Source organism: Sinocyclocheilus rhinocerous, unplaced genomic scaffold, assembly GCF_001515625.1.
Source record: "Sinocyclocheilus rhinocerous isolate Xijiao unplaced genomic scaffold, SAMN03320098_v1.1 scaffold2138, whole genome shotgun sequence".
Lineage (NCBI taxonomy): Eukaryota > Metazoa > Chordata > Actinopteri > Cypriniformes > Cyprinidae > Sinocyclocheilus > Sinocyclocheilus rhinocerous.
In genome coordinates this window covers 501,520-523,629 of record NW_015656024.1, presented here as the reverse complement: position 1 = coordinate 523,629, position 22,110 = coordinate 501,520, and the positions used below count along the sequence as shown (strand labels likewise).

Here is a 22,110-nt window from a genome sequence, read left to right as displayed (position 1 = left end):
TTTTTCCCCATCCCACTGCATCTCATGTTTTTAAATGATAAATGTACTCAGTGTGATTGGCTTTCGGCCCTTTGTATTAAACTATGCATACAGACATGATGCTGTTTTGTTAGTTGTTTAAGCAACTTAATTAATTATAATGGTTTATAAACATTATTTTAAACATTATGCACTTTTTTCACAGATAGTCATGTTATCTTATGCTTTGAATAAACGTGCATTAGTAATATTTTGCTCGATGCGCCCTCTTGTGGCCTCAGGAGGGAAGCCAAAAGCTTTTCTTCACCCTAACTGAAATTATGCATTTTAAATTAGAAATTTGATATTTAAGTACAAAATTCTAATTTAGTTTTTCAGCCATTTTGACAGCCCTATTTCCAAGTAATTTCATTTGCAGTGCAAAAATGTCTAAAATGTCACTCACCAACCTGAAATATAGAATATTCAGTCCATTATCTTATAAATCACTTGTGTATTTCAGTGCAGGCTTTTTAATTGTGTGTAAAATTATTGATGGGAGTGTTTTAGGAACATTTACTTCCTACAGGAATATGCAGCCATAAAATACTAGATATATATTGACCAATATCATTGTGAATGCAGGCCATTGGGGGTCAGTCTCCACGCAGTCTGGCAGAGCACTTTGCAGAAGTCTTGTTTTCAGCGAGTCGTAACTGTCCCAGCATGCTGTCTGTGTGGCTCAGAGAGGCTCTTCTGCCCCCTGGCTTCCCCAGCTCACATCTCACCACTGAGCACAAAGAACACTTCTGCCAGCAGATCCTCAGGTAGAACCATGACATTAACATTAACACCAGAACACCACCCATGAACTCTGCACTTTATAAAAATGTGTTTCTTCTTTTCAACTGTCCACACAGGGAACAAGTGAGTAAGCGACGGATGAAGGACATTGTGAAAGAGTTTGCTTTGTTGAGTCGAGGACTACAAGGTACCGAGTATGCAGCGAACTACTAAACACTCTCCATACAAGATCCAGAGTGGAGTCGTCATTGCTTTAGTATTGTGGGGTCAAAAGAACCAGTGCACTGTTTTGAATACAATCAAGTCATATTGTTAACGGGTTATGATTGAAAAAGCAATCTGAATGATTGAAATAATTGGATATTATTTTTGTCATCTTATCACATCTTCTGTAAACACCACAACAGCACTGATTTCACCACAAAAAAAAAAAATCATTTTTGTTTTCAAAGAATATATCCCTATTTTTTCTTATTTGTTTTAACATGAACATTGCTAAACATTAGTTAGGTTATGCAAGTCTTATACATTTGTAGATTTTTATGAATGGTGGTTTTTCCAGTTCTGTGGAAACCTGTGGAGCTTTGCAAGCGGTTTTGTGTGTTTTTTCAGTTTTCAGTGAAACTTTAAGCTTTTACATCTTGAATACATCTCATATTTACAATACAAAAAGTTTGAAAGTTGGCTTTGCTAAGATTTTTCTGTTGTTTTTGAAACAAGTCTCTTATGCTCACCAAGGTTGCATTTATTTGATCATAATACGGTAGAACGTGAAATATTATTAAAATGTAAATAGCTGTTTTCTTTTTTAAATATATTTTAAAATGTAATTTATTCCTGTGCTGGCAAAGCTGAATTTTCAGCATCATTACTCCAGTCTTCAGTGTCAAATGAACCTTCAGAAATCATTCTAATATGCAGATTTGCTGCTTGAGTAGCATTATTATTATAAGTGTTGAAAACAGTTGTGCTGCTTCATATTTTTCTGGAATAGTGAATAGAAAGTTCGAAAGAACAGCATTTGTTTAAAAACAGAAATCTTTTGTAACATTAAAACTTACCGTCACATTTGATCAATTTAATGCATCCTTGATTAATAAAAGTATTCATTTATTAAAAAAAAAAAAAACGTACCCCAATCTTTTGAACGGAAATGTACATACAGTATTGCTAGACATACAGTAAATACATAATTTTGTCCGTTTGTCATAAAAAGCAGCAGGATTAGTGTTAAGTGTATTTATTTCTCACGGATATCATGATCTGTTTTGATACACACATATAAAATATTGACATTTCCATAACAAGCCATTTCATTTTAACCTCATGTCTGACAGTCATGATAATGACAATATAGGTCATATAGATTCATTTCTCTATTAATACTTCTACTTATACAATAGCACATCTGTTTGGACATCCACAATGTACAATAAGAAGAACGGACTGAATCTTAACATAAACAACGAGCCCTCACTCAATTTTACAAGATAAAACAGATATATGCGGAGTAAAAAAGTCAGCGTGAAGGAAGTGCTGGGGTCTCTCTCTGTCGGAGGGTCTAGAGTTGATGCAAGGACACAGAACAGAGTGAGTTCAAGGCTTTCATTCGTTCACGTGATTGGATGTGAATTACCGTATCCTGGTGAACAGGTTCAACACTGATTTGGATTCCTGGAGACAGAAGACAAAAAATGTGAAAGACGCACAGAAAGATGCAGCACGAGCTGCACGTCCGAATGTAAGACTCCATCCTGACCTTGGTGCAGCGTGTTTTGCTGAAGACATTCCAGAACCTCAGCGTCTCGTCTCCTGCTCCTGTTACGATGGCCTCGCCATCTGGAGACACCGCCTGTACACAACCAGACACATCCTCAGCATGTGTGTCTTCACATTATTCAATTACACATCGAAGATGTGATTACTCTTTGTCTTTGCCGGTCATTTGTACTTCATTAAAAATCAGATCCAGAGACAACCATACCTTCTGGATAGTATTGCCGTTTACACCATCCACAGTGTCTCTCTGAGCTATATAGTGAGCTTTCATAATGGCACACTTGGAAAATGTTATTCATTTTGATAAAACTAAGTGTCCATAATGACAAAAAGGATGAACTCTTTGTATTTTTGTTGGTTTCATATGGACTGAATGGTTTGACAAAGGTTTGGAGCTTGTATCAAACTTGGCATGTCATGTGACTTTAAGAAAACTGGGATTCATAACGTCATACTGTTTTGAACTTTGGTTTCGAAACATTTAAAAATGTTGAGAGTTCGCCATTAGATCTGGTGAACCCCTAAACAAGTGTCTAATGGTTTTTAACTGATCTCAGGTTAGTTTTATAATGCAGGATCATTTTATTTCGATTTAATGAATTTTAAAACTTTTCTGTAACTTAATTGCTTTTAATTTGCCAAGCCTTGCCTTATAACAAATAATTTTGTATGTAATTATTTGTAGAATACATTTAATAGGTTACACTTTGAAAACATTTGTAATCAGTTTTTGTTGCATTTACAAGCTCTTCGAAACAGTGAATCGTTTTATGAAGCAACTGTTTCAGTTGATTCAGAGCTTCAAAAAGCTTCATTTCTCCCATCACTGGGAATGTTGATTTTAAAATAGTTTATTCAGGAAGTTTAATGGCTCTAAAAATATCATGTGGTGTAACCATTAAAGGGGTCATATGATGCTATTTTAAAGATCATTTATTTTGTGTATTTGGTGTAACAGAATATGTTGACATGCTTTAATGTTCAAAAAACACATTATTTTTCAAATACTGTACATTATTGTAGGTCCTCTATGCCCCGTCTCTCTCAAACACGTCGTTTTCAACAAAGCCCCCTCCTTTGACAAGCGCAGTCTGCTCTGATTGGCCGTTTTAGGTAGGTGTGGCTGACTCTTAACTTTTATAAAGAATATCTCTTTGGATTTGAGACTTTAGTCTTTGCAACTTTACAGATCTTCTTTATGCACCAAGAGCTTGTAACACTCCAAAGAGAAAGGAAAACTTGAAATCGCATCATATGACCCCTTTAAGTAAAAAGCAAAAACAAATATTCCTTTACCTTGAATACATGAGTGTCCACAACGTTATATTCTAAAACTTGTGTAAACCTTTCTCTAAACATTATTAACTTGTAATAACACTTTTGTTAAAATGTTATGCCAAACTACTTAATACGGTTTGGATTTGAGACTTTAGTCTTTGCAACTTTACAGATCTTCTTTATGCACCAAGAGCTTGTAACACTCCAAAGAGAAAGGAAAACTTGAAATCGCATCATATGACCCCTTTAAGTAAAAAGCAAAAACAAATATTCCTTTACCTTGAATACATGAGTGTCCACAACGTTATATTCTAAAACTTGTGTAAACCTTTCTCTAAACATTATTAACTTGTAATAACACTTTTGTTAAAATGTTATGCCAAACTACTTAATACGGTTTTCTTTTCAAGAATTTCATTCTTTTAACAAATCTTTTTTTTCTTCATTATGATATCAGGACAGTATGGAAGCCCGTGTCCGCCACTGAATAAAAAAATACAAAAGGTAATTGCGACTTTTTATCTCACTATTCTTACTATTTCTCATAATTGCGTGATACAAACTCACAATTCTGACTTTTTTTCTCGCAATTCTGACTTTATAACATGCAATTGCGAGTTATAAAGTCAGAATTGTGAGATAAAAAGTCGCAATTCTGAGAACAAAAGTCAGAATTGCGAGAAAAAGTCAGAATTGCGAGATATAAACTCGCAATTGCGAGAAAAAAAAAGTCAGAATTGCGACACAAAAGTCAGAATATATCCCACAATTCTGACTTTATAACTCGCAATTGCGGATTTATATCTCACAATTCTGTGAAAAAAAGTCAGAATTGTGAGATAAAAAGTCGCAATAACCTTTTTTTTTATTTTTTATTCAGTGGCGGAAACGGGCTTCCATAGGACAGTTGCCTTACCCTGAGATTTTGAATTTTAATTCAGAAACTATAAACATGCTCATCATAACAAAGTGTTCAAGCCATGGTATGTATAAACAGTAGATCCGAAAAACTCTTACCAAGTAGAGCACTCGGTATGAATGTCCTGTGAGCTTGGCCACCTGGGTGAGTGATGGGTATTTCCACACCAGGATCTGGTTCTGGGAGTAGCCGTGTGTGCTGACCTGGTGGACATCAATGGTGTAAGTCAGTACGGGTAAAAGCATTTGATTTGACTGTGAGTGTAGGTGCTTGTCTTACCAGCTCATTGGCGTGTTTGGACCAGGCCAGGTTGCAGACCTGTGAGCCGGTGTCGGTACTCTGTAACGCCTGTCCGGTCAGAGTGTTCCAGAAGCGAAGGCAGCGGTCCGCCGTTCCCCCTCCGGAGGCCAGCAGGCCGTGCTGGTGAGGAGACCAGGCGATGGCCTTCACAGCGGCCAGATGATCGCTGTACTGCTGCACGGGGAGCAGACTGGAGCTGTTCCACACCAGTAACTAACAGCAGCAGCAGAGAAAAACACACCGGGAGTGACATGCTATTTAGACCAAACTTTAATTAGTTATTTTTCAATTTGTAAAAAAAGACTCAATTGGGTTCTTATCAACAAAACAGAAATCAGTACTCTAAAATCATCTGTGTACGTTCTGTTCATTCATTCTTTTAAGTTAATATTGAAAGCAACTTTCAAAAGCAAAATTTCAACTGAAGACAGAAGTTCCACATGTGGAAATCAAATATTCAAGCTGTTTATTCATTCACCTGAACTTAAAAATAAAAAAATATCAAGCCAATTTTTGGCAGTTTACACTATGCACAGTGTCTCTCTACACTATTTCCAATTGGTATACTTGGGAAATATTAACTGTTATTGGATTTGATAAAACATAAAAGTGTCCACAATAACAAAAAATGATGGACTGGAGTGGTGTGGATTCGCTTTGGATTATTGTGGTGTTTTTATCAGCTGTTTGGACTCTCATTCTGACGGCACCCATTCACTGCAGAGCATCCATTGATGAGCAAGTGACGCAATGCTACATTTCTCCAAATCTGTTCCAATGAAGAAACAAAGTCATCTACATCTTGGATGGCCTGAAGAGTAAATTTTTAGTTACTTTCATTTTCGGGTGAACTATTCCTTGAAAATATTTAGTTTTTTCGTTATTTCTTTGAAAACTGAAAAACGAGAAAGGCTGCTTTCAGTATTAAATCACAAAAAGAATGAACGCAACATATACGGACTATGTTCTCAGCCAACTGAAAGGGATTGTTCATTCCTTCTGCTAATATGACGCTCTAACCTTGTTATCGTTCCCTCCAGAGGCGAGGTGCTGGTGGTCAGGTGACCACTTGAGGCCGCACACTTCCTGCCTGTGGCCCTGGAGGCGTCTCTCCACAGGAGGAGGTGTCCTCACATCCCTCTGCAGAATCACTCTGTCCCGGCTACCCGACGACAGCTGCTCTCCATTCCACGCAAGCGCTCCTGAGAGAGAGCAGAGAAGGTGAGACTGAAACCGCCCCGGTTATATGAAGATGATTTGTTCTTGATGGAGAGTATAATTTACTTAGTGAAAACAAATCTGCTAAATTGCTCAGAGAGTGATTAAAACCAGCAAACATTTCAAGGGAGTGATTTTAGCGTGACACAAACCTACGCGTGCTGAATGTCCCTCCAAACTGGTCAGCTTCCTCCCTCCAGCCGCGTCCCAAATCTGGACAAATCCTTTATGGGTCCCTACAGCCACCAAACTTCCCTGAATGAACAACAAAGACGAAAATATTACCCTGAACAATCACAAATGAGAAATATTCATATAAATAAGAGGTTTGAGCTGACCCTCTCATTCCAACACACTGATGTAACGGAGTCACCATCCACTGATAAGTCACACAACCGCGTCACCTGTGTAAGTTCATAAGTGTAAAATGAAACGCTCAATACTGACAATCACATCAGATTACATCTGTAGCTGTTTGTCCTTATAGTTTGTCTCTTACCTGACTGGTACAGGCACTCCACAGGTAAACACAGGCCCCCAAACCAACACTCAAGAGATTTCCAGCTGACCAGTCCACCTGTTCACAAACGTTTTCAATCAAATGACACTGCAAATGTTAACATCCTTTGTATAAAAGAAATGCATATTAAATTAATTATATTATATTTATTATATTATATTATATGTGACCCTGGAGCACAAAAGCAGTCATAAGTAGCACGGGTATATTTGTAGCAATAACCAACAATACAATGGTATGGGACAAAATTATCCATTTTTCTTTTATGCCAAAAATCATTAGGATATAAAGTAAAGATCATGTTCCAAGAAGATATTTATTAAATTTCCTACCGTAAATATATGAAATAAATAAGAACTTTATTTGTACAGCTTTAAAGCCGATTTTCTCAAATTTGGATTTTTTTGCACTCTCAGATTCCAGATTTTCAAATAGTTGGAAATGGAAAATGGAAAGCGTATTTATTCAGCTTTCAGATGATGTATAAATCTCAATTTCAAAAAATTATTGACCCTTATGACTGGTTTTGTGGCCAAGGTATAGTATAGTATAGTATAGTATAGTATAATATAATATAATATCATATTATATTATACTATATTATATTATATTATATTATATTATATTATATTATATTATATTATATATTATGGAATTTTAAATGATCAAAATTTTAAATATAAAAAGAAGTGTTATATTATTTTACATGGTTCTCTGAAATACTTATGACTGGTCAATTGTGACATTCTACAGTTTAATATTTTTGTGTAATGACCGCTAGACTGTATAATTGTAAACTGTATAACTGCAGTCCAAGGAAACCAATTTCTTACAGTCAGCTGGTCATTATCGCAAAAATAAAGTAATAATAATGTACTCTCTTTCCATTATTTAATATTTAGACGTGTAAAAATATCTGTAAACGAAGTGTACCAGGTTGAGGTAGAAGTCATCCTGCAACTCTGGGGCATCAAGAACCTTGAATGGGATCTTGGAAATCTTGCGTGCTGGCTTTCGGGGTGAACGCAATAGTTTGTGACTGCAGATGCAAAAATAAAAAAATCAGACATGAATAATATATGGATACAATTAATAATGTACAAAAATGTCATGTTTTTATGTGCTATAAGAAAAACAATTTCATTAAAAAATCATTATTTTTGTATGGAGACCTGCACACAATATACAGGAGAAAAAAATAGATATTATGGACATAAACTGAGGATTTGTTTTTCTCACAACTAATTTGTGGCCACGTTTTATTAATCAATTCCCTCATTTTAGTTAAATCAGATCCACGTTGTACTGATTTGTTCCCTTGATTTAATTTAATGAAATCATAACTACATCTTCACCGAGTCTTGGGAACAAATTCTTCATTTGTTGTGACAATATCTTTTTCTTTGCATGTCATGTGTGGGGCTCTATATTTTGGTCTTCTTTTATAATAAAAAATATCTGTATTTGTCAAAAGGATTGAGAAAAATCAGCTTAATTCGGTAACACTTTAGTATACGGACCAATTCTCACTATTAACTAGTTGCTTATTATTAGCATGTCTATTATTAAGATATTGGCTGTTTATTAGTATTATAAAGCACATATTCTGCATGACCATATTCTACATCCCTAATCCTACCCAATACCTAAACTTAACAACTACTTTACTAACTAACTATTAATAAGCAGCAAATTAGGAGTTTATTGAGGCAAAAGTCGTAGTTAATGGTTTGTTAATGGCGAGAATTGGACCTTAAAATAAAGTGTGACCCTTAATTCGTTTTTTATAAACAAGTAAATGTATCATGTTTGATCAAGATGTTTTGCAGTGCACACAATAAATTAACAAATGATCAGTTATATTTTGAATTCATGCAGAGATTACAGAGAAACGATACCTTTTGTCACTGAGAGGAGAGAGGGAATAGGGGGAGATTTCATTGTCAAAAGGCACTCTCTTTGTGTGGATGGTGTACTGAGAGACACAAGAAAAACAAGAGTCTAATACAATATAATAAAATGTGAGAACGAGCTGGTGTATAAAAGAGCAGAAAGCATTACGTTTCTCCAGAGAGCTTGTTATATGAGAGTGAATCTCACATGGATCTGTCATGTAAACGTTACGGTGTGTTGAGTGGGCTCACCCTGAAGAGGCTGTGTGTGTCCTGTGTGAGGATGGCGTTACGACGATCATCTGTGTGTGGATCAGGCACGGTTTCGATTCCTGCTCCCAACAGCTCGTTCCTCAGCAGTGCAGCATACGCCACAGCATCTGGAAAGCACAATCATTTGTTTTGATATATTTTTCATTTTAATATGTATATCTTTTGCTTTAGTGTGCCAATAAACATCGAACACTGCTTTTTTTCCCTAACAGTTTTTAGCTGAAATAGAAAGCTTTATAAACACTATAAATGTCTTTAATGCATCCTTGCTGAATAAAAGTATTTTTCTTTAATTTCTTACCAAAAACAAAAAAAACATCTTACTGACCCCAAACTTTTGAATTGTAGTGTATAAAGTTACAAAATTGTTCTATTTGAAATAAATGCTGTTCTTTTGAACTTTCTATTCATTAAAAAACCCTGAAAAGAAATTATGCACTACTATAATAATGAGAAGTGTTTCTTGCAAATCAGCATATTAGAATGATTTCTGGAGGATAATGTGACACTGAAGACTGGAGTAATGATGCTGAAAATTCAGCTTTGCTTCACAGAAATAAATTGCATTTAAAATGTATTCAAATAGAAAACAGTTATTTTAAATCGCAAAAATATTTAACAATATTAATGTTTTTTGTTGTATTTGGATCAAATAAACAGCCTTAGTGAGCAAAAGAGGCTTCTATTAAAAACATAAATAAAAACAAAAATGTATATATATAATATATATATATATACTCAAAATGATCAAAAGTGACAGTAAACACTTTTATATTGTTAAAAAAAATTCTGTTTCAAATTCATGCTTTGGATCAAATAAACAGCCTTAGTGAGCAAAAGAGGCTTCTATTAAAAACATAAATAAAAACTAAAATTTATATATATAATATATATATATATACTCAAAATGATCAAAAGTGACAGTAAACACTTTTATATTGTTAAAAACAAATTCTGTTTCAAATCCATGCTGCTCGTCTGAATTTCTATTCTTGAAAGAATCCTAAAAGAAGTATCACAGCTTCACCCAGAAAAATCTTACCAACCCTAAACTTTTGAATGGTAGTGTTTGTATATTTATCTGTTCACTGTGGAAAAAATGAGGGCATGTACAAGAAGATGCAGAATGACTTCACCTTTCCCTGTGTCTGTACTAGCATCCTTCGCCCGCTGATTCTGATTGGGTGACCAACAGTTCTCCTGCAAACGAACATACAAATATCAAGTGAATTTTTAGTGGTGAAATGACATTAATATACTGGCTTTAATCGATCATTCTTCTTTACAATGGATGAGTGTAAACACTTCAGATGAATGGTAACTCACATTGGCATAGTGGAAGTTTATGCTCCAGTTGCTGCCAGCACGTGTGGGGATGAATCTGTCTCCTGATTTCACAGTAACCGGACTGCACGCTGCATACCCTGACTGCACACACAGCGCAAACAGACAATCATCATATGCAATATTTACATTTCTGCCTCTTTAAAGGGATAGTCCACTCAAAAATGAAACTTCTGTCATCATTTACTCACCCCAGTGTCATTCTAAACCTGTATGACTTTTCTCCCTCTGTGGAACACAAAAGATGATATTTTGAAGAATGTTGGTAACCAAACAGTTTTGGATCCCATTTACTTCCATAGTAGTTTTTTGTCCATTCTATAGACGTCAGTGGGACTTAAAACCATTACTAACATTCTTCAAAATATCTTCTTTTGTGTTCAACAGAAGGAGAAAAGTCATACGGGTTTGGAACAACTTGAACTAGATAATAGTATATAACTGTGATATTTTTTTTTTGTCCCTTACAATACAAGTAGATTTTTTACAATTATTAGCTAATACATTAAATAATAAATGCTAATCTAATTATTCAAATTAAAATTGTATGTTAATAAACTGCTTGCACTGACATGTTTGACACAAGAATGTGTTTACTGTATATGTGACCCTGGACCACAAAACCAGTCATAAGGGTCAATTTTTCGAAATTGAGATCTATACATAATCTGAAAGCTGAATAAATAAGCTTTCCATTGATATATGGTTTGTTAGAATTTGACAATATTTGGCTGAGATACAACTATTTGAAAATCTGGAATCTAAGGGTGCAAGAAAATCAAAATATTGAGAAAATCGCCTTTAAAGTTGTCCAAATGAAGTTCTTAGCAATGCATATTACTAATCAAAAATTAAGTTTTGATATATTTACAGTAGGAACAAGATTCATGGAACATGATCTTTACTTAATGTCCTAATGATTTTTGGCATAAAATAATTTTGACCCATACAATGTATTTTTGGCTATTGCTACAAATATACCTCAGCGACTTAAGACTGCTTTTGTGGTCCAGGGTCACATATGGTTAGAAATATGGCTATATTTTTTTATCCTCACAAAGCTAAGCAATGTCAAATGGCCATCAGTTACAGGATAAACAGACCTCTAAGGATCTTTTTGTGCTTGCCTTGGATGGGTGGCCCTCTGGGACGTTCTGGTGGTTGATTTGCCTTAACAGGCGTCTTTCATAGTCCTGGTCCATTTCTACTGTGATCCACAGTAAGACTCTCTCCCTCAGTCAGCAGATGGGGGTCCTTCCAGGTCTCCCATCCCTACAATAAAAAAAACAGATGTATCCATTATTGAATAACACTATACTCATAATATTTTACTTAATATCTGCTCAAGTGACAGCTGTCAGTAGATGTCAAGCCAACATACCTATAATATTGTCACATGCTGAAACATCTCCCACAAAGTTCTTCCCTTCAGTAAAACGTCTGTCATTTCTATATATCAGTTAATCACCTTTTGATTACCACATTAACTGTATTTTGATCTGTTTTTTTTCCACACCCAAAAAAAATTATAACCGGAGTATTATCTGCTAGATAATAAGTATAACATTACATTAACCATATTAGAAATCCAAAAGCACACGTTTTATAAGTAATTCGTGGTCTTTTTTTTTTTTTTTTAAAGACCAAGTGTTAATAGAGGAAGGAGCGCATTAATGCCAGCAGGAGGGTTGTAAACAAGCGTATGTAATCAGTTGCCATGGCAGCTCGCTAGCAGCGCTGAGCTAAAGGAAGCTTAACATCCAATGATATGACAGGATAACCACGTTTTTATGAGTTTAATAAATATAGGAGACCTTTAAGCCTCGTATTAGTAAAGAGAATAATCTTACCTTAACCAAGTGCTCAGGAAACCCACATTCTACTGACATGTATGTTCAGCTACGTGCGCAATGATTTCCTAAACATCTAACTTAGTTCGTGTTTTCCCGACGCTGCAACAGAGTATTAAGGCTGTTTCGGTAACGTGTTGACAATTTTTCGGTGTTTAGAGATAATGGTGTGATCATTGAGCAGAGGGCATCAATGTTTATGTTCATGTCAAGATGGCGAGCAAATCAGCTGTGAGAGTGTACTTCCGCTCACTACCACAGGAGGCGCAGCGTGGCGCTGTCAGAGCAGTGATAATCCTGCATTATAATGTCAGAAACCAACAGCACAGATTACAGATGAATCCTTCATGACTAATGTGTGATTAGTAAACTCATGTATGATATATATTTCTAATATTATCTAATTAGATTTTTAAATAAATTCTAATGCATTGCATGCAATTAATTTAGACAATAACTTGAATACACCTTAAAGTAAAAAAGTAATAATAATAATAATAATAATAATAAACTTTTTGGAGAAAAAAGTCTTTAATGGTGACATTTTTTGCCATTTGGAATTATTAAGGGGATGTAATTTAAAAAAGGTTATCAGTAAAGATGATTTGTTCTAAAATATTATCAATATTATGAATGGTATTATAGCAAGACTCTGTTCCCACACAGGAACTGCTTGCCTCTGAACATCAGTTGTAGAAATGCGACATCTGCTGGGTGGTCATGTGACAAAATGTAAAGAAGCAGTTCCCACTGCAAGAGGTAGCTGCAGCCTTGCACTTTCAGACGTGCATTCTCAGGCTTGCACTCTCAGACACTTTATTTTGTTCTATTTATTGATTACTTTTTGTTTGAATCTCTCAACATTTTACAACAGTAGCCAGGTGGTGAAGACAAAAAAAAAGAAACTAAATTACGAAGTCACTTGCAATCGCCACTTGCAATCAACACAAATCGTGCGTGTTGCCACTATATACATATTCATTATATTAATAAATTGTATATTTAATTTGATATTTTAATAGCATCTTAATACATTACGCCATGTTTGTCATGACTTCGGTCTGATCTGCTGTGTTTTGTTTTTCTGTGTCTGTGTGCTTGGTCTCCGAGCACATGGGTTTTGTTTTGACAGCTCACCATGTGCTCCGCTGTCTGTGTGGTGTTTTTCCCCTCCCACTCGTTATCCTTAATTCTCTTTTGTGTTTTCTGTCACACCTGTTGCCATTCATTCCTCATTAGCCCTTCCCTATTTTAGATCCTCTCGTGCTCAGTCTTTTGTCAGACCGTTGTTGTATGTTGGGCAACGCTTTGCTCGTGACCTTCTTGTCCTGTTTGCTTTGTCTTGCCGTGTTGTGTCTTTTCAGCCCTGAGTGCTGTTTTGTTTTTTGAACTTCTCCTTCTCATCCTGCCAGTCAGTATCTGTTCTGCTACCTGCCAGATCAGCTGCTACGTTTGGTCATTCTCCGTCTCATGCGGAGCCTGAACCCCATGCTAATAGTCCGCCGCCATACGAGGGGGATCCCAACTCCTGCCGGGCCTTCCTGTCCCAGTGCTCGCTTGTCTTCGCACTCCAGCCTCGCCGCTATGCTACCGAGGAGTCCCAAGTAGCATTTGTTATCACCCTCCTGAAAGGAAAGGCACGGGACTGGGCAACGGCTGTGTGGGACGCTCGTGCTCCATTCTGTGCCACATTCAAGGATTTCAGAGCTGAGATGATCAAGCTGTTTGACCGCTCTGCTCAGGGCGATGAGGCAGCCTCACAGTTGGCGCGGTTGAGTCAGGGCAGACGTTCAGTTACGGATTACTCTATCCAGTTCAGAACTCTGGCGGCCGCCTGTGACTGGAACGAGGCGGCTTTACGTGCTAGGTTTCGGGAGGGGTTGGACGACGACATCCAGGATGAGATCGTTACTCACGAGCTCCCTCATGATTTTGACACCCTTGTAGAGCTGGCACTCCGTGTTGAGGGGTGCCTTCAGCGTCGACGCCAGCGGTGGACAGCTCAATCCTCATGGATGTTGGAGGAGGGTGCCTCCAGTGCTGCTCCCACCTCCTCGTCTCCTTTAACCGACCCAGAGCCCATGCAAGTGGGGCGTCTTCGCCTTACCCCTGTTATGACATTGCAATTCAGTGAATGTGTATAGGGCTGAAAGATTATAATAATCTGAGGTCAGGGAGGGTCTGCAGTTACATAATGTATCATGAAGTTGAGGAAAATCCAACTGAATTGAGTGACCTTTGACTTTTGACAAATACAGAAAGTCACATGGCAGAAGCCCCATGACATGAAACCCAGGTTGATTAGTTCTTGGGGGACAAGATTTAAGAAGTTTTGCTGGAGGGAGAAATAGTGTTAGCTCAGAACTGTAACACAAATGTTTACATTTTTATAATGTAGTTTTGTCTTTATTTTTAAAATGTCTATACTTTTTATTAAGCTTTAGCTTATTTAGTTTAGTTTAATTACTTGAAATGAAAATAAGTTGACTTCGCAACTAGCTGAAATTAAAATACGTTTTTGTTTTTTTTTCTATTTATTTTAGTTAAGGTAATTTTTCTTATGCTTTCAGTTTTAGAATTTGTTATGGCTAATTATGCCTGTCTCACATCGGCTTGCGGATCTGATGTCATGTCAGATGTTTATATACTAGTGCTGTCAAACGATTAATCGCGATTAATCGCATACAAAAATGTTTTTTTGAGCAGCAAATCAGAATATTTGAATGATTTCTGAAGGATCATGTGACTGGAGTAATGATGCTAAAAATTCAGCTTTGAAATCACAGGAATAAATTACATTTTTAAAAATATTCAACGAAAACAGTTTTTTAAATAGTAAAAAATATTTCAAAAATTTACTGTTATTGCTGTACTTTCGATTAAATAAATGCAGGCTTGGTGAGCAGAAGAGACTTCTTTAAAAATCTTACTGTTCAAAAACTTTTGACTGGTAGTATATATATATACATATATACATATATATATATATATAGTAGTGTAGTGTACATAAATGTGTTTATTAGTAAATATGAATCAAGTATTAATAATCAGAAATAATTTACACCTCTTTCTCAAGCTGTTATCTGTCGCTGTCTCTGTTTACCGCCAAATCCGCGTGACTCTGTTGCGCGCGTTTATTCCGCGCCGTAATTTACCTTAAACCGACATCGCTTTATTCTTTGCACGGCACTAATAAACGATCATATTTATCAAATAACACTCTGCTTTACATAAACAACGGCAGATTAGTTAAGTTAATAACGTGCCGAGTTATTTTTTGATGCCATAACAGGTTCTGAGGAGATAATTTCTCTGTGAGGAAGCTAGTTAACATTAAAGTTATCTCAAACATGACAACCAGACAGAAGACACTAGCTCAGGACAAACAGGTGATTGTTGAGGTGAGATACAGAATCAATAACATTTACAATGTGAACTAAAAAAAAAACTTACTAAAATATAACGTTACCATTCTACCAAGCTGGGTTCAACACACTCTGCTTTACATAAACAACGGCAGATTAGTTAAGTTAATAACGTGCCGAGTTATTTTTTGATGCCATAACAGGTTCTGAGGAAATAATTTCTCTGTGAGGAAGCTAGTTAACATTAAAGTTAGCTCAAACATGACAACCAGACAGAAGACACTAGCTCAGGACAAACAGGTGATTGTTGAGGTGAGATACAGAATCAATAACATTTACAATGTGAACTAAAAAAAAAAAATTACAAAAATATAACGTTACCATGCTACCAAGCTGGGTTCAACCTTTGTAGTAGTTTCTATCGTATACTGTGAAATGAAGTCCGCTTCTTGGAAGAAGCTTTCAGAAACATATTTTCTTTCTTTCATCATTATTGTTAGTATTTTAAAGGACAGTAGTAGCTAATGGTATTTATATATACCCATGGTATATATTTAAATACCGTGGTTTTACTATCTGATACTTTCGCTCTACCATAGTAGTTTTTGTAACGTTAACTGTTTTACTATGCAGGTAAGTGATATTATTGTAATATTTAAATTGTAATGTCTTAAAGTAATACTAAGACAAAAATGAAAATTTAACAGCTAAAAAAACATCACAATAATGCTGGTCAGCAAGTGATGTAATGCAAAAGAAACCTCTTCATCTTGGATGGCCTAGATTTTCAGCAAAATTTTATTTTTGGGTGAACTACTCCTTCAAGGCCCCAAAATTATAATTCTATTACATGTCATTTTCATGTAGCTTATTATGAAAATACTGTGTGCTCAATTACATGTCCTCAAATAAATATCTGTGTATGTATGTACGTATGTGGATATAGATTTCAAGGCACTATTCTTTGTAAAGCTGCTTTAAAGCAGTATTATACATCAACTAAGCCCCCGTGTTTCATCAGGCACTGGATACTAAAGCTCAGTCACTGGTTTTTGTCAAACGCATGGTGGTTATAGCTGTATCCTCCATCACCTATCTGCGTGGGATATTTCCAGAGGACTCCTACAGATCCAGATACCTGGAAGGTATACGTATACACACTGATTTATTAATGGATGAACATCAGGCCGTTTGAAATATCTCATACAATCAATTTTGATGAATGTTGTTCTTCAGACTATCTGATACTTTCGCTCTACCATAGTAGTTTTTGTAACGTTAACTGTTTTACTATGCAGGTAAGTGATATTATTGTAATATTTAAATTGTAATGTCTTAAAGTAATACTAAGACAAAAATGAAAATTTGCTTAATATTTACTCACCCTCAGGCCATCCAAGATGAGTTTGTTTCTTCATCTGAACAGATTTGGAGAAATGTGGGTGCCTTCAGAATGAGAGTCCAAACAGCTAAAAAAACATCACAATAATGCTGGTCAGCAAGTGATGTAATGCAAAAGAAACCTCTTCATCTTGGATGGCCTAGATTTTCAGCAAAATTTTATTTTTGGGTGAACTACTCCTTCAAGGCCCCAAAATTATAATTCTATTACATGTCATTTTCATGTAGCTTATTATGAAAATACTGTGTGCTCAATTACATGTCCTCAAATAAATATCTGTGTATGTATGTACGTATGTGGATATAGATTTCAAGGCACTATTCTTTGTAAAGCTGCTTTAAAGCAGTATTATACATCAACTAAGCCCCCGTGTTTCATCAGGCACTGGATACTAAAGCTCAGTCACTGGTTTTTGTCAAACGCATGGTGGTTATAGCTGTATCCTCCATCACCTATCTGCGTGGGATATTTCCAGAGGACTCCTACAGATCCAGATACCTGGAAGGTATACGTATACACACTGATTTATTAATGGATGAACATCAGGCCGTTTGAAATATCTCATACAATCAATTTTGATGAATGTTGTTCTTCAGATTTGTGTATCAAAGTCCTCAAACAGGATTGTTCATGCCCTGAAGCCCACAAACTCGTCAAATGGTAATTTTATTATATCTGTTGTTTTTGTATAGCAAATTGCTATGTTTGTATTAGTGCTGGGCAACGATTAATCGCATCCAAAATAAAAGTTTTTGTGTACATAATATATGCATGTGGACTGTGTATATTTATTATGTATATATAAATACACACACATGCATGTATATATTTTTTTATGTTTATATATTAAATATATTTATATATAATATAAATTATATGAATATAAATAGATACATGTAAATATTTTCAAATTATATATTGTATGTGTGTGTCTTTATATATACGTACATAATAAATATACACAGTACATACACATATATAAACAAAAACTTTTATTTTGGATGCGATTAATCGTTCCCCAGCACTAGTTTGTATATTCAAATGTATTCTTGAAAGTATATTTGTAATGCTTCATTGAAGTGTAAAATATAATGCTATAAAAAGTCAATATAACCATACTTCTGTCTTTCAAGGCTGTTGGGAAGTTTTGATGCATTGGAGAAGAGATATGTAAGTCAAAAGCACCATATTTAGATATAAATCCATGTTTCTCTTTATTTATTTATTTGTAATTATTATTTCATTTATCTTTATATTTTGCAGCTTCAAATGGTGGTCATTGGGGTCAGTATGCATGTTTTCAATTCTATAATATTTTTTCACAAAAAAACCCTCACATTATTTACATTTCCTGTTTGTTTTTTGTTTTGTTTTTTATTTTAATCTGCAGGTACACACAAGCCCAGATGACAGTAATGTAAGTCTACAATCTTCCACTGAGTTTTTAGATCAGGTTTTTTTTTAACTTTTTGATGCCAATGACCCCTAAATATATATATTTTTTTGTGTTCAAAATCATTTATACTGTGAGGCACTGTGCATGTGAAATAGTACACAGTTACAACATTAAATAATTGGCTTTTATATTGTTATCATACTAAAGCCAAATTCTAAAGAATATTATTCTTTCAAGAAAATAAATATTTTCTATTAAATTTATCTGAAGGTTTACCCTTTTTGGACCCAAATTGGAATAATTTTAGACGCAAACCTGGAAAGAAACATTTTCAATATATTAGTTGAGGCGTGGATCTAAATGTTAAAAAGTGGACATTAATAATATAACTTTTCCAAACTGGCTGTTTTGTCTCTTACGTGTTTGTTTTCTCAGCATGTCATTGAGTCCTACCAGTTTAAGTTCAGATACTCAGAGTGTGGACCACAGATGGACATCCTGTGGAGGTGTAGTATTGTACATTGTTTACTGTTTTTACCGTATTTTTGATCAAATAAATGCAGTTTTACTGAGCAATAAGAGATTTCTTTTAAAAAAACATTACAAATCTTACTGATTCCACACTTTTGTGTGTCAACTTTTTGAACATAGACGTAAAAGTGTACTATTCAAACGTAAATTGTTATAATTCATAAACGCTTTTGAATACAGACCTAAGGTTGGTCTCTTTAAAGAAGACAATCGGCAGATTATTGCAGAAGACTGTAATACATTTGGAATACGACACCTCCCACTAAGGGGGAGGAGCACGCTAAAAGATGTTAAAGTACGATTTCCATGGTAACGCAGTGATCGATTTCAAAATGGTTTTCACAGGATGAATTTGGAGTTTGAATTTGGAATTTGGTTTTAAGCTTTCAAATGATATATAATTTATGATGATTACTAAAACATGTGATAGGGAAAAAGGAAAAGAAAAAGAATTTTAAACCTCCATTCACCTCACATACACTAATCCTTTCCTCTTTTCTTCATTTCAGTAATGTGACTGGGGACACAAGAGTGACCTTGGAGGACACAAAGAAAGCTTCAACGCTCCTGATCAGGAAGCTGTTCCTCCTCATGCAGAATCTAGAGGCTTTGCCCACTGGCGTTTACCTCACTATGAAACTCTACTACTATGATGATGGTACAGTATATGCTGCCTTTACATCCTTCTGCAGTATGTTGAGAGAAGTAGATAAGAACGTTTTTTTCATGACAGTTTGTTGAATAGTTCAAACTAGTGATGTTTTTAGGGAAAAATGAATGTGCTTAGTGAAATATCTTAATGACTGGTGTGCTTTTGTCTCAATTTAAGTCACTCCACCTGAGTATGAGCCACCAGGATTCAAGGCAGGTGTAAATGACAGTCTGTGGTTCGAGGGAACTGCAGTGCACTTCAGAGTGGGCGATATTCAGTCTTGCTTCCACAGCATGAAGTTGCGCGTGACGGCAGCACAGAGCCGGCTTGGGAAGCTGCTGGAGGGAGGCCAGTTGAGTGAGAACGACATGGAGATGGAGACACCCTCTCTCTCTCAAATCAGAGAAGCAGAAACGGTATAAAGCAGATGCTATACAGGATAAACTTTGATATGCGTTTACCAGACTGGATTCAGATTATGAAACGTTTCTCTGTCTTGGACATGGAGATGGAGACACCCTCTCTCTCTGAAATCAGAGCAGCAGAAACGGTATAAAGCAGATGTTATACAGGATAAACTTTGATATGCGTTTACCAGACTGGATTCAGATGATGAAACGTTTCTCTGTCTTTCAAATCACAAATGTATCAATTTCTCTCTCAATATTACTTCTATGACAAAATAACCACCAAATATGGAATCTTGAGACTCAGACCTGTCCAACGATATGTATTTTGTCAAGATTATGAAAAGTTTTGATTTTAAAAGACCGTAATACATTTGGATTATGACACCTCCCACTAAGGAGGAGGAGCCGGCTAAAAGATGTTAAAGTACGATTTCCATGGTAACGCAGTGATCGATTTCAAAATGGTTTTCACAGGATGAATTTGGAGTTTGAATTTGGAATTTGGTTTTAAGCTTTCAAATGATATATAATTTATGATGATTACAAAAACATGTGATAGGGAAAAAGGAAAAGAAAAAGAATTTTAAACCTCCATTCACCTCACATACACTAATCCTTTCCTCTTTTCTTCATTTCAGTAATGTGACTGGGGACACAAGAGTGACCTTGGAGGACACAAAGAAAGCTTCAACGCTCCTGATCAGGAAGCTGTTCCTCCTCATGCAGAATCTAGAGGCTTTGCCCACTGGCGTTTACCTCACTATGAAACTCTACTACTATGATGATGGTACAGTATATGCTGCCTTTACATCCTTCTGCAGTATGTTGAGAGAAGTAGATAAGAACGGTGTCTTCATGACAGTTTGTTGAATAGTTCAAACTAGTGATGTTTTTAGGGAAAAATGAATGTGCTTAGTGAAATATCTTAATGACTGGTGTGCTTTTGTCTCAATTTAAGTCACTCCACCTGAGTATGAGCCACCAGGATTCAAGGCAGGTGTAAATGACAGTCTGTGGTTCGAGGGAACTGCAGTGCACTTCAGAGTGGGCGATATTCAGTCTCGCTTCCACAGCATGAAGTTGCGCGTGACGGCAGCACAGAGCCGGCTTGGGAAGCTGCTGGAGGGAGGCCAGTTGAGTGAGAACGACATGGAGATGGAGACACCCTCTCTCTCTCAAATCAGAGAAGCAGAAACGGTATAAAGCAGATGCTATACAGGATAAACTTTGATATGCGTTTACCAGACTGGATTCAGATTATGAAACGTTTCTCTGTCTTGTGACAGGTGACCAGAAACTGTGAGCAGGACCTGCCCTCTGAAGATGGTAAGTACCTGAAACAGGTTTTTGTTCAGAAGGTCTTGTCTGACCAAGTGTGTCGCACACATCCTGAAAAGTGAAGCCAAAACATTTGATCGCCATCTAGTGGCTAGCTGCAGTATAGGTCATAACCCCTGCCCTCTCCATGTAAACAAATGGGGCGTAAGCCAAAAAAAAATTTTTCTTCCCAAAAGATGTTTTTTTGTCATTTTAGGTAGTTCTTATCATGCTGATGTATGTTCAAGTGTTTGGTATCATAATAAGTTTGCTTTCAGTTAATTATTTGATGCTGTAAAAACGGGGTGTGGTGTCATGATTGTGCTAGTGATTGGGTCTGTGGGAGTTTGGGTGGGACTTTGATGCAGTAACTCTAGCTCATGATCACTACAGCGCAGACTTAGCTCCAAATGAATCACTACTGTGCTGACTCGGGAACCAAATGATGACTTTTTCACAAGATGACAGCAGCCATATCTGGGATATTTTGCTTTCACTTTTCTATAGTGGAAGGAGGTAGAGACGTGTAGTCCATTTTTTTGTTTTTTACAGTCCTATTGTCTTGACCTTTTGCAGAATCTATCGCACAGTTCAAACAGCCCAAAAAAGCTATAGCAAAGGTAAGGTATTTTTGATTTCTTTATAGAGATAAAAAGTGTTTTTTTTTTTTTTATTCATGTTTTTCCCCATTATATATTTGCACAGAGGAGGTGTGTCCGAAGCAAAGTCACAAGGAGGAAAAAGAAGAAATGCTTTTGAAACCACAAGTTCACATCAGACAAAATGATTTTTTTAAAGGAATTTTTGCTAATATATATAAATTTTAAGTTAATGGAAGTAAAATGTCCTTTTACCAGGTAGAAGTTTTTGACTGGGTAATTAGTTGTGGGGAATTCATCCTC

General features: G+C 35.9%; 3 protein-coding genes across 5 annotated transcripts in view; 2 read left to right on the top strand and 1 right to left on the bottom strand.

The window, feature by feature from the left end:
- Window positions 1–1,216, top strand: part of ipo13a (importin 13a) — a 12,403-nt gene extending 11,187 nt beyond the window's left edge. Inside the window, exons 16-17 of the mRNA XM_016526670.1 lie at window positions 604–785; window positions 879–1,216. Of these exons, the coding sequence (XP_016382156.1) occupies window positions 604–785; window positions 879–975 (279 nt within the window). The 3' untranslated portion in view covers window positions 976–1,216. The remainder of the gene's footprint in view (window positions 1–603; window positions 786–878) is intronic.
- Window positions 1,217–1,902: 686 nt separating this feature from the next.
- On the bottom strand, window positions 1,903–12,214 carry fzr1b (fizzy/cell division cycle 20 related 1b). 2 transcript variants are annotated; one of them, XM_016526658.1, is made up of 15 exons: window positions 12,136–12,214; window positions 11,389–11,557; window positions 10,268–10,369; window positions 10,078–10,141; window positions 8,921–9,048; window positions 8,675–8,751; window positions 7,710–7,815; window positions 6,756–6,833; window positions 6,595–6,660; window positions 6,409–6,511; window positions 6,059–6,240; window positions 5,018–5,251; window positions 4,837–4,941; window positions 2,522–2,614; window positions 1,903–2,436 (listed from the first exon to the last, which is right to left on the bottom strand). In XM_016526658.1, the coding sequence occupies exons 2-15, from the start codon at window positions 11,485–11,487 to the stop codon at window positions 2,395–2,397; spliced, it is 1,479 nt and encodes a 492-aa protein (XP_016382144.1). In that variant the 5' UTR covers window positions 11,488–11,557; window positions 12,136–12,214; the 3' UTR covers window positions 1,903–2,394. The 2 variants fall into 2 exon arrangements, with proteins under 2 accessions (XP_016382144.1, XP_016382145.1); XM_016526659.1 differs by having other exon boundaries at window positions 11,413–11,557.
- A 3,547-nt stretch (window positions 12,215–15,761) lies between these two features.
- Window positions 15,762–21,994, top strand: zte38 (zebrafish testis-expressed 38). 2 transcript variants are annotated; one of them, XM_016526657.1, is made up of 12 exons: window positions 15,762–15,812; window positions 16,522–16,645; window positions 17,499–17,562; window positions 18,036–18,072; window positions 18,166–18,186; window positions 18,293–18,319; window positions 18,734–18,804; window positions 19,339–19,487; window positions 19,659–19,897; window positions 21,178–21,217; window positions 21,785–21,828; window positions 21,914–21,994. In XM_016526657.1, exons 1-12 carry the CDS (start codon window positions 15,762–15,764, stop codon window positions 21,965–21,967), a joined length of 921 nt encoding a protein of 306 aa, XP_016382143.1. In that variant the 3' UTR covers window positions 21,968–21,994. The 2 variants fall into 2 exon arrangements, with proteins under 2 accessions (XP_016382143.1, XP_016382141.1); XM_016526655.1 differs by lacking the exons at window positions 15,762–15,812; window positions 16,522–16,645 and adding an exon at window positions 17,208–17,407.
- Window positions 21,995–22,110: the final 116 nt, after the last annotated feature.

Bases quoted from the DNA above. Each gene is read 5' to 3' on its own strand.
- fzr1b (XM_016526658.1), bottom strand. From the start codon at position 11,487: ATGGACCAGGACTATGAAAGACGCCTGTTAAGGCAAATCAACCACCAG. The intron at 10,142-10,267 runs GTGAGTTACCAT...GTTCGTTTGCAG, and splicing joins TAAACTTCCACTATGCCAAT to GAGAACTGTTGGTCACCCAA. The intron at 7,816-8,674 runs GTATCGTTTCTC...TTGCATCTGCAG, and splicing joins TCTCCTCTCAGTGACAAAAG to TCACAAACTATTGCGTTCAC.
- zte38 (XM_016526657.1), top strand. From the start codon at position 15,762: ATGACAACCAGACAGAAGACACTAGCTCAGGACAAACAGGTGATTGTT. The intron at 18,320-18,733 runs GTAAGTCTACAA...TTGTTTTCTCAG, and splicing joins CAAGCCCAGATGACAGTAAT to CATGTCATTGAGTCCTACCA. The intron at 18,805-19,338 runs GTGTAGTATTGT...TCTTCATTTCAG, and splicing joins CAGATGGACATCCTGTGGAG to TAATGTGACTGGGGACACAA.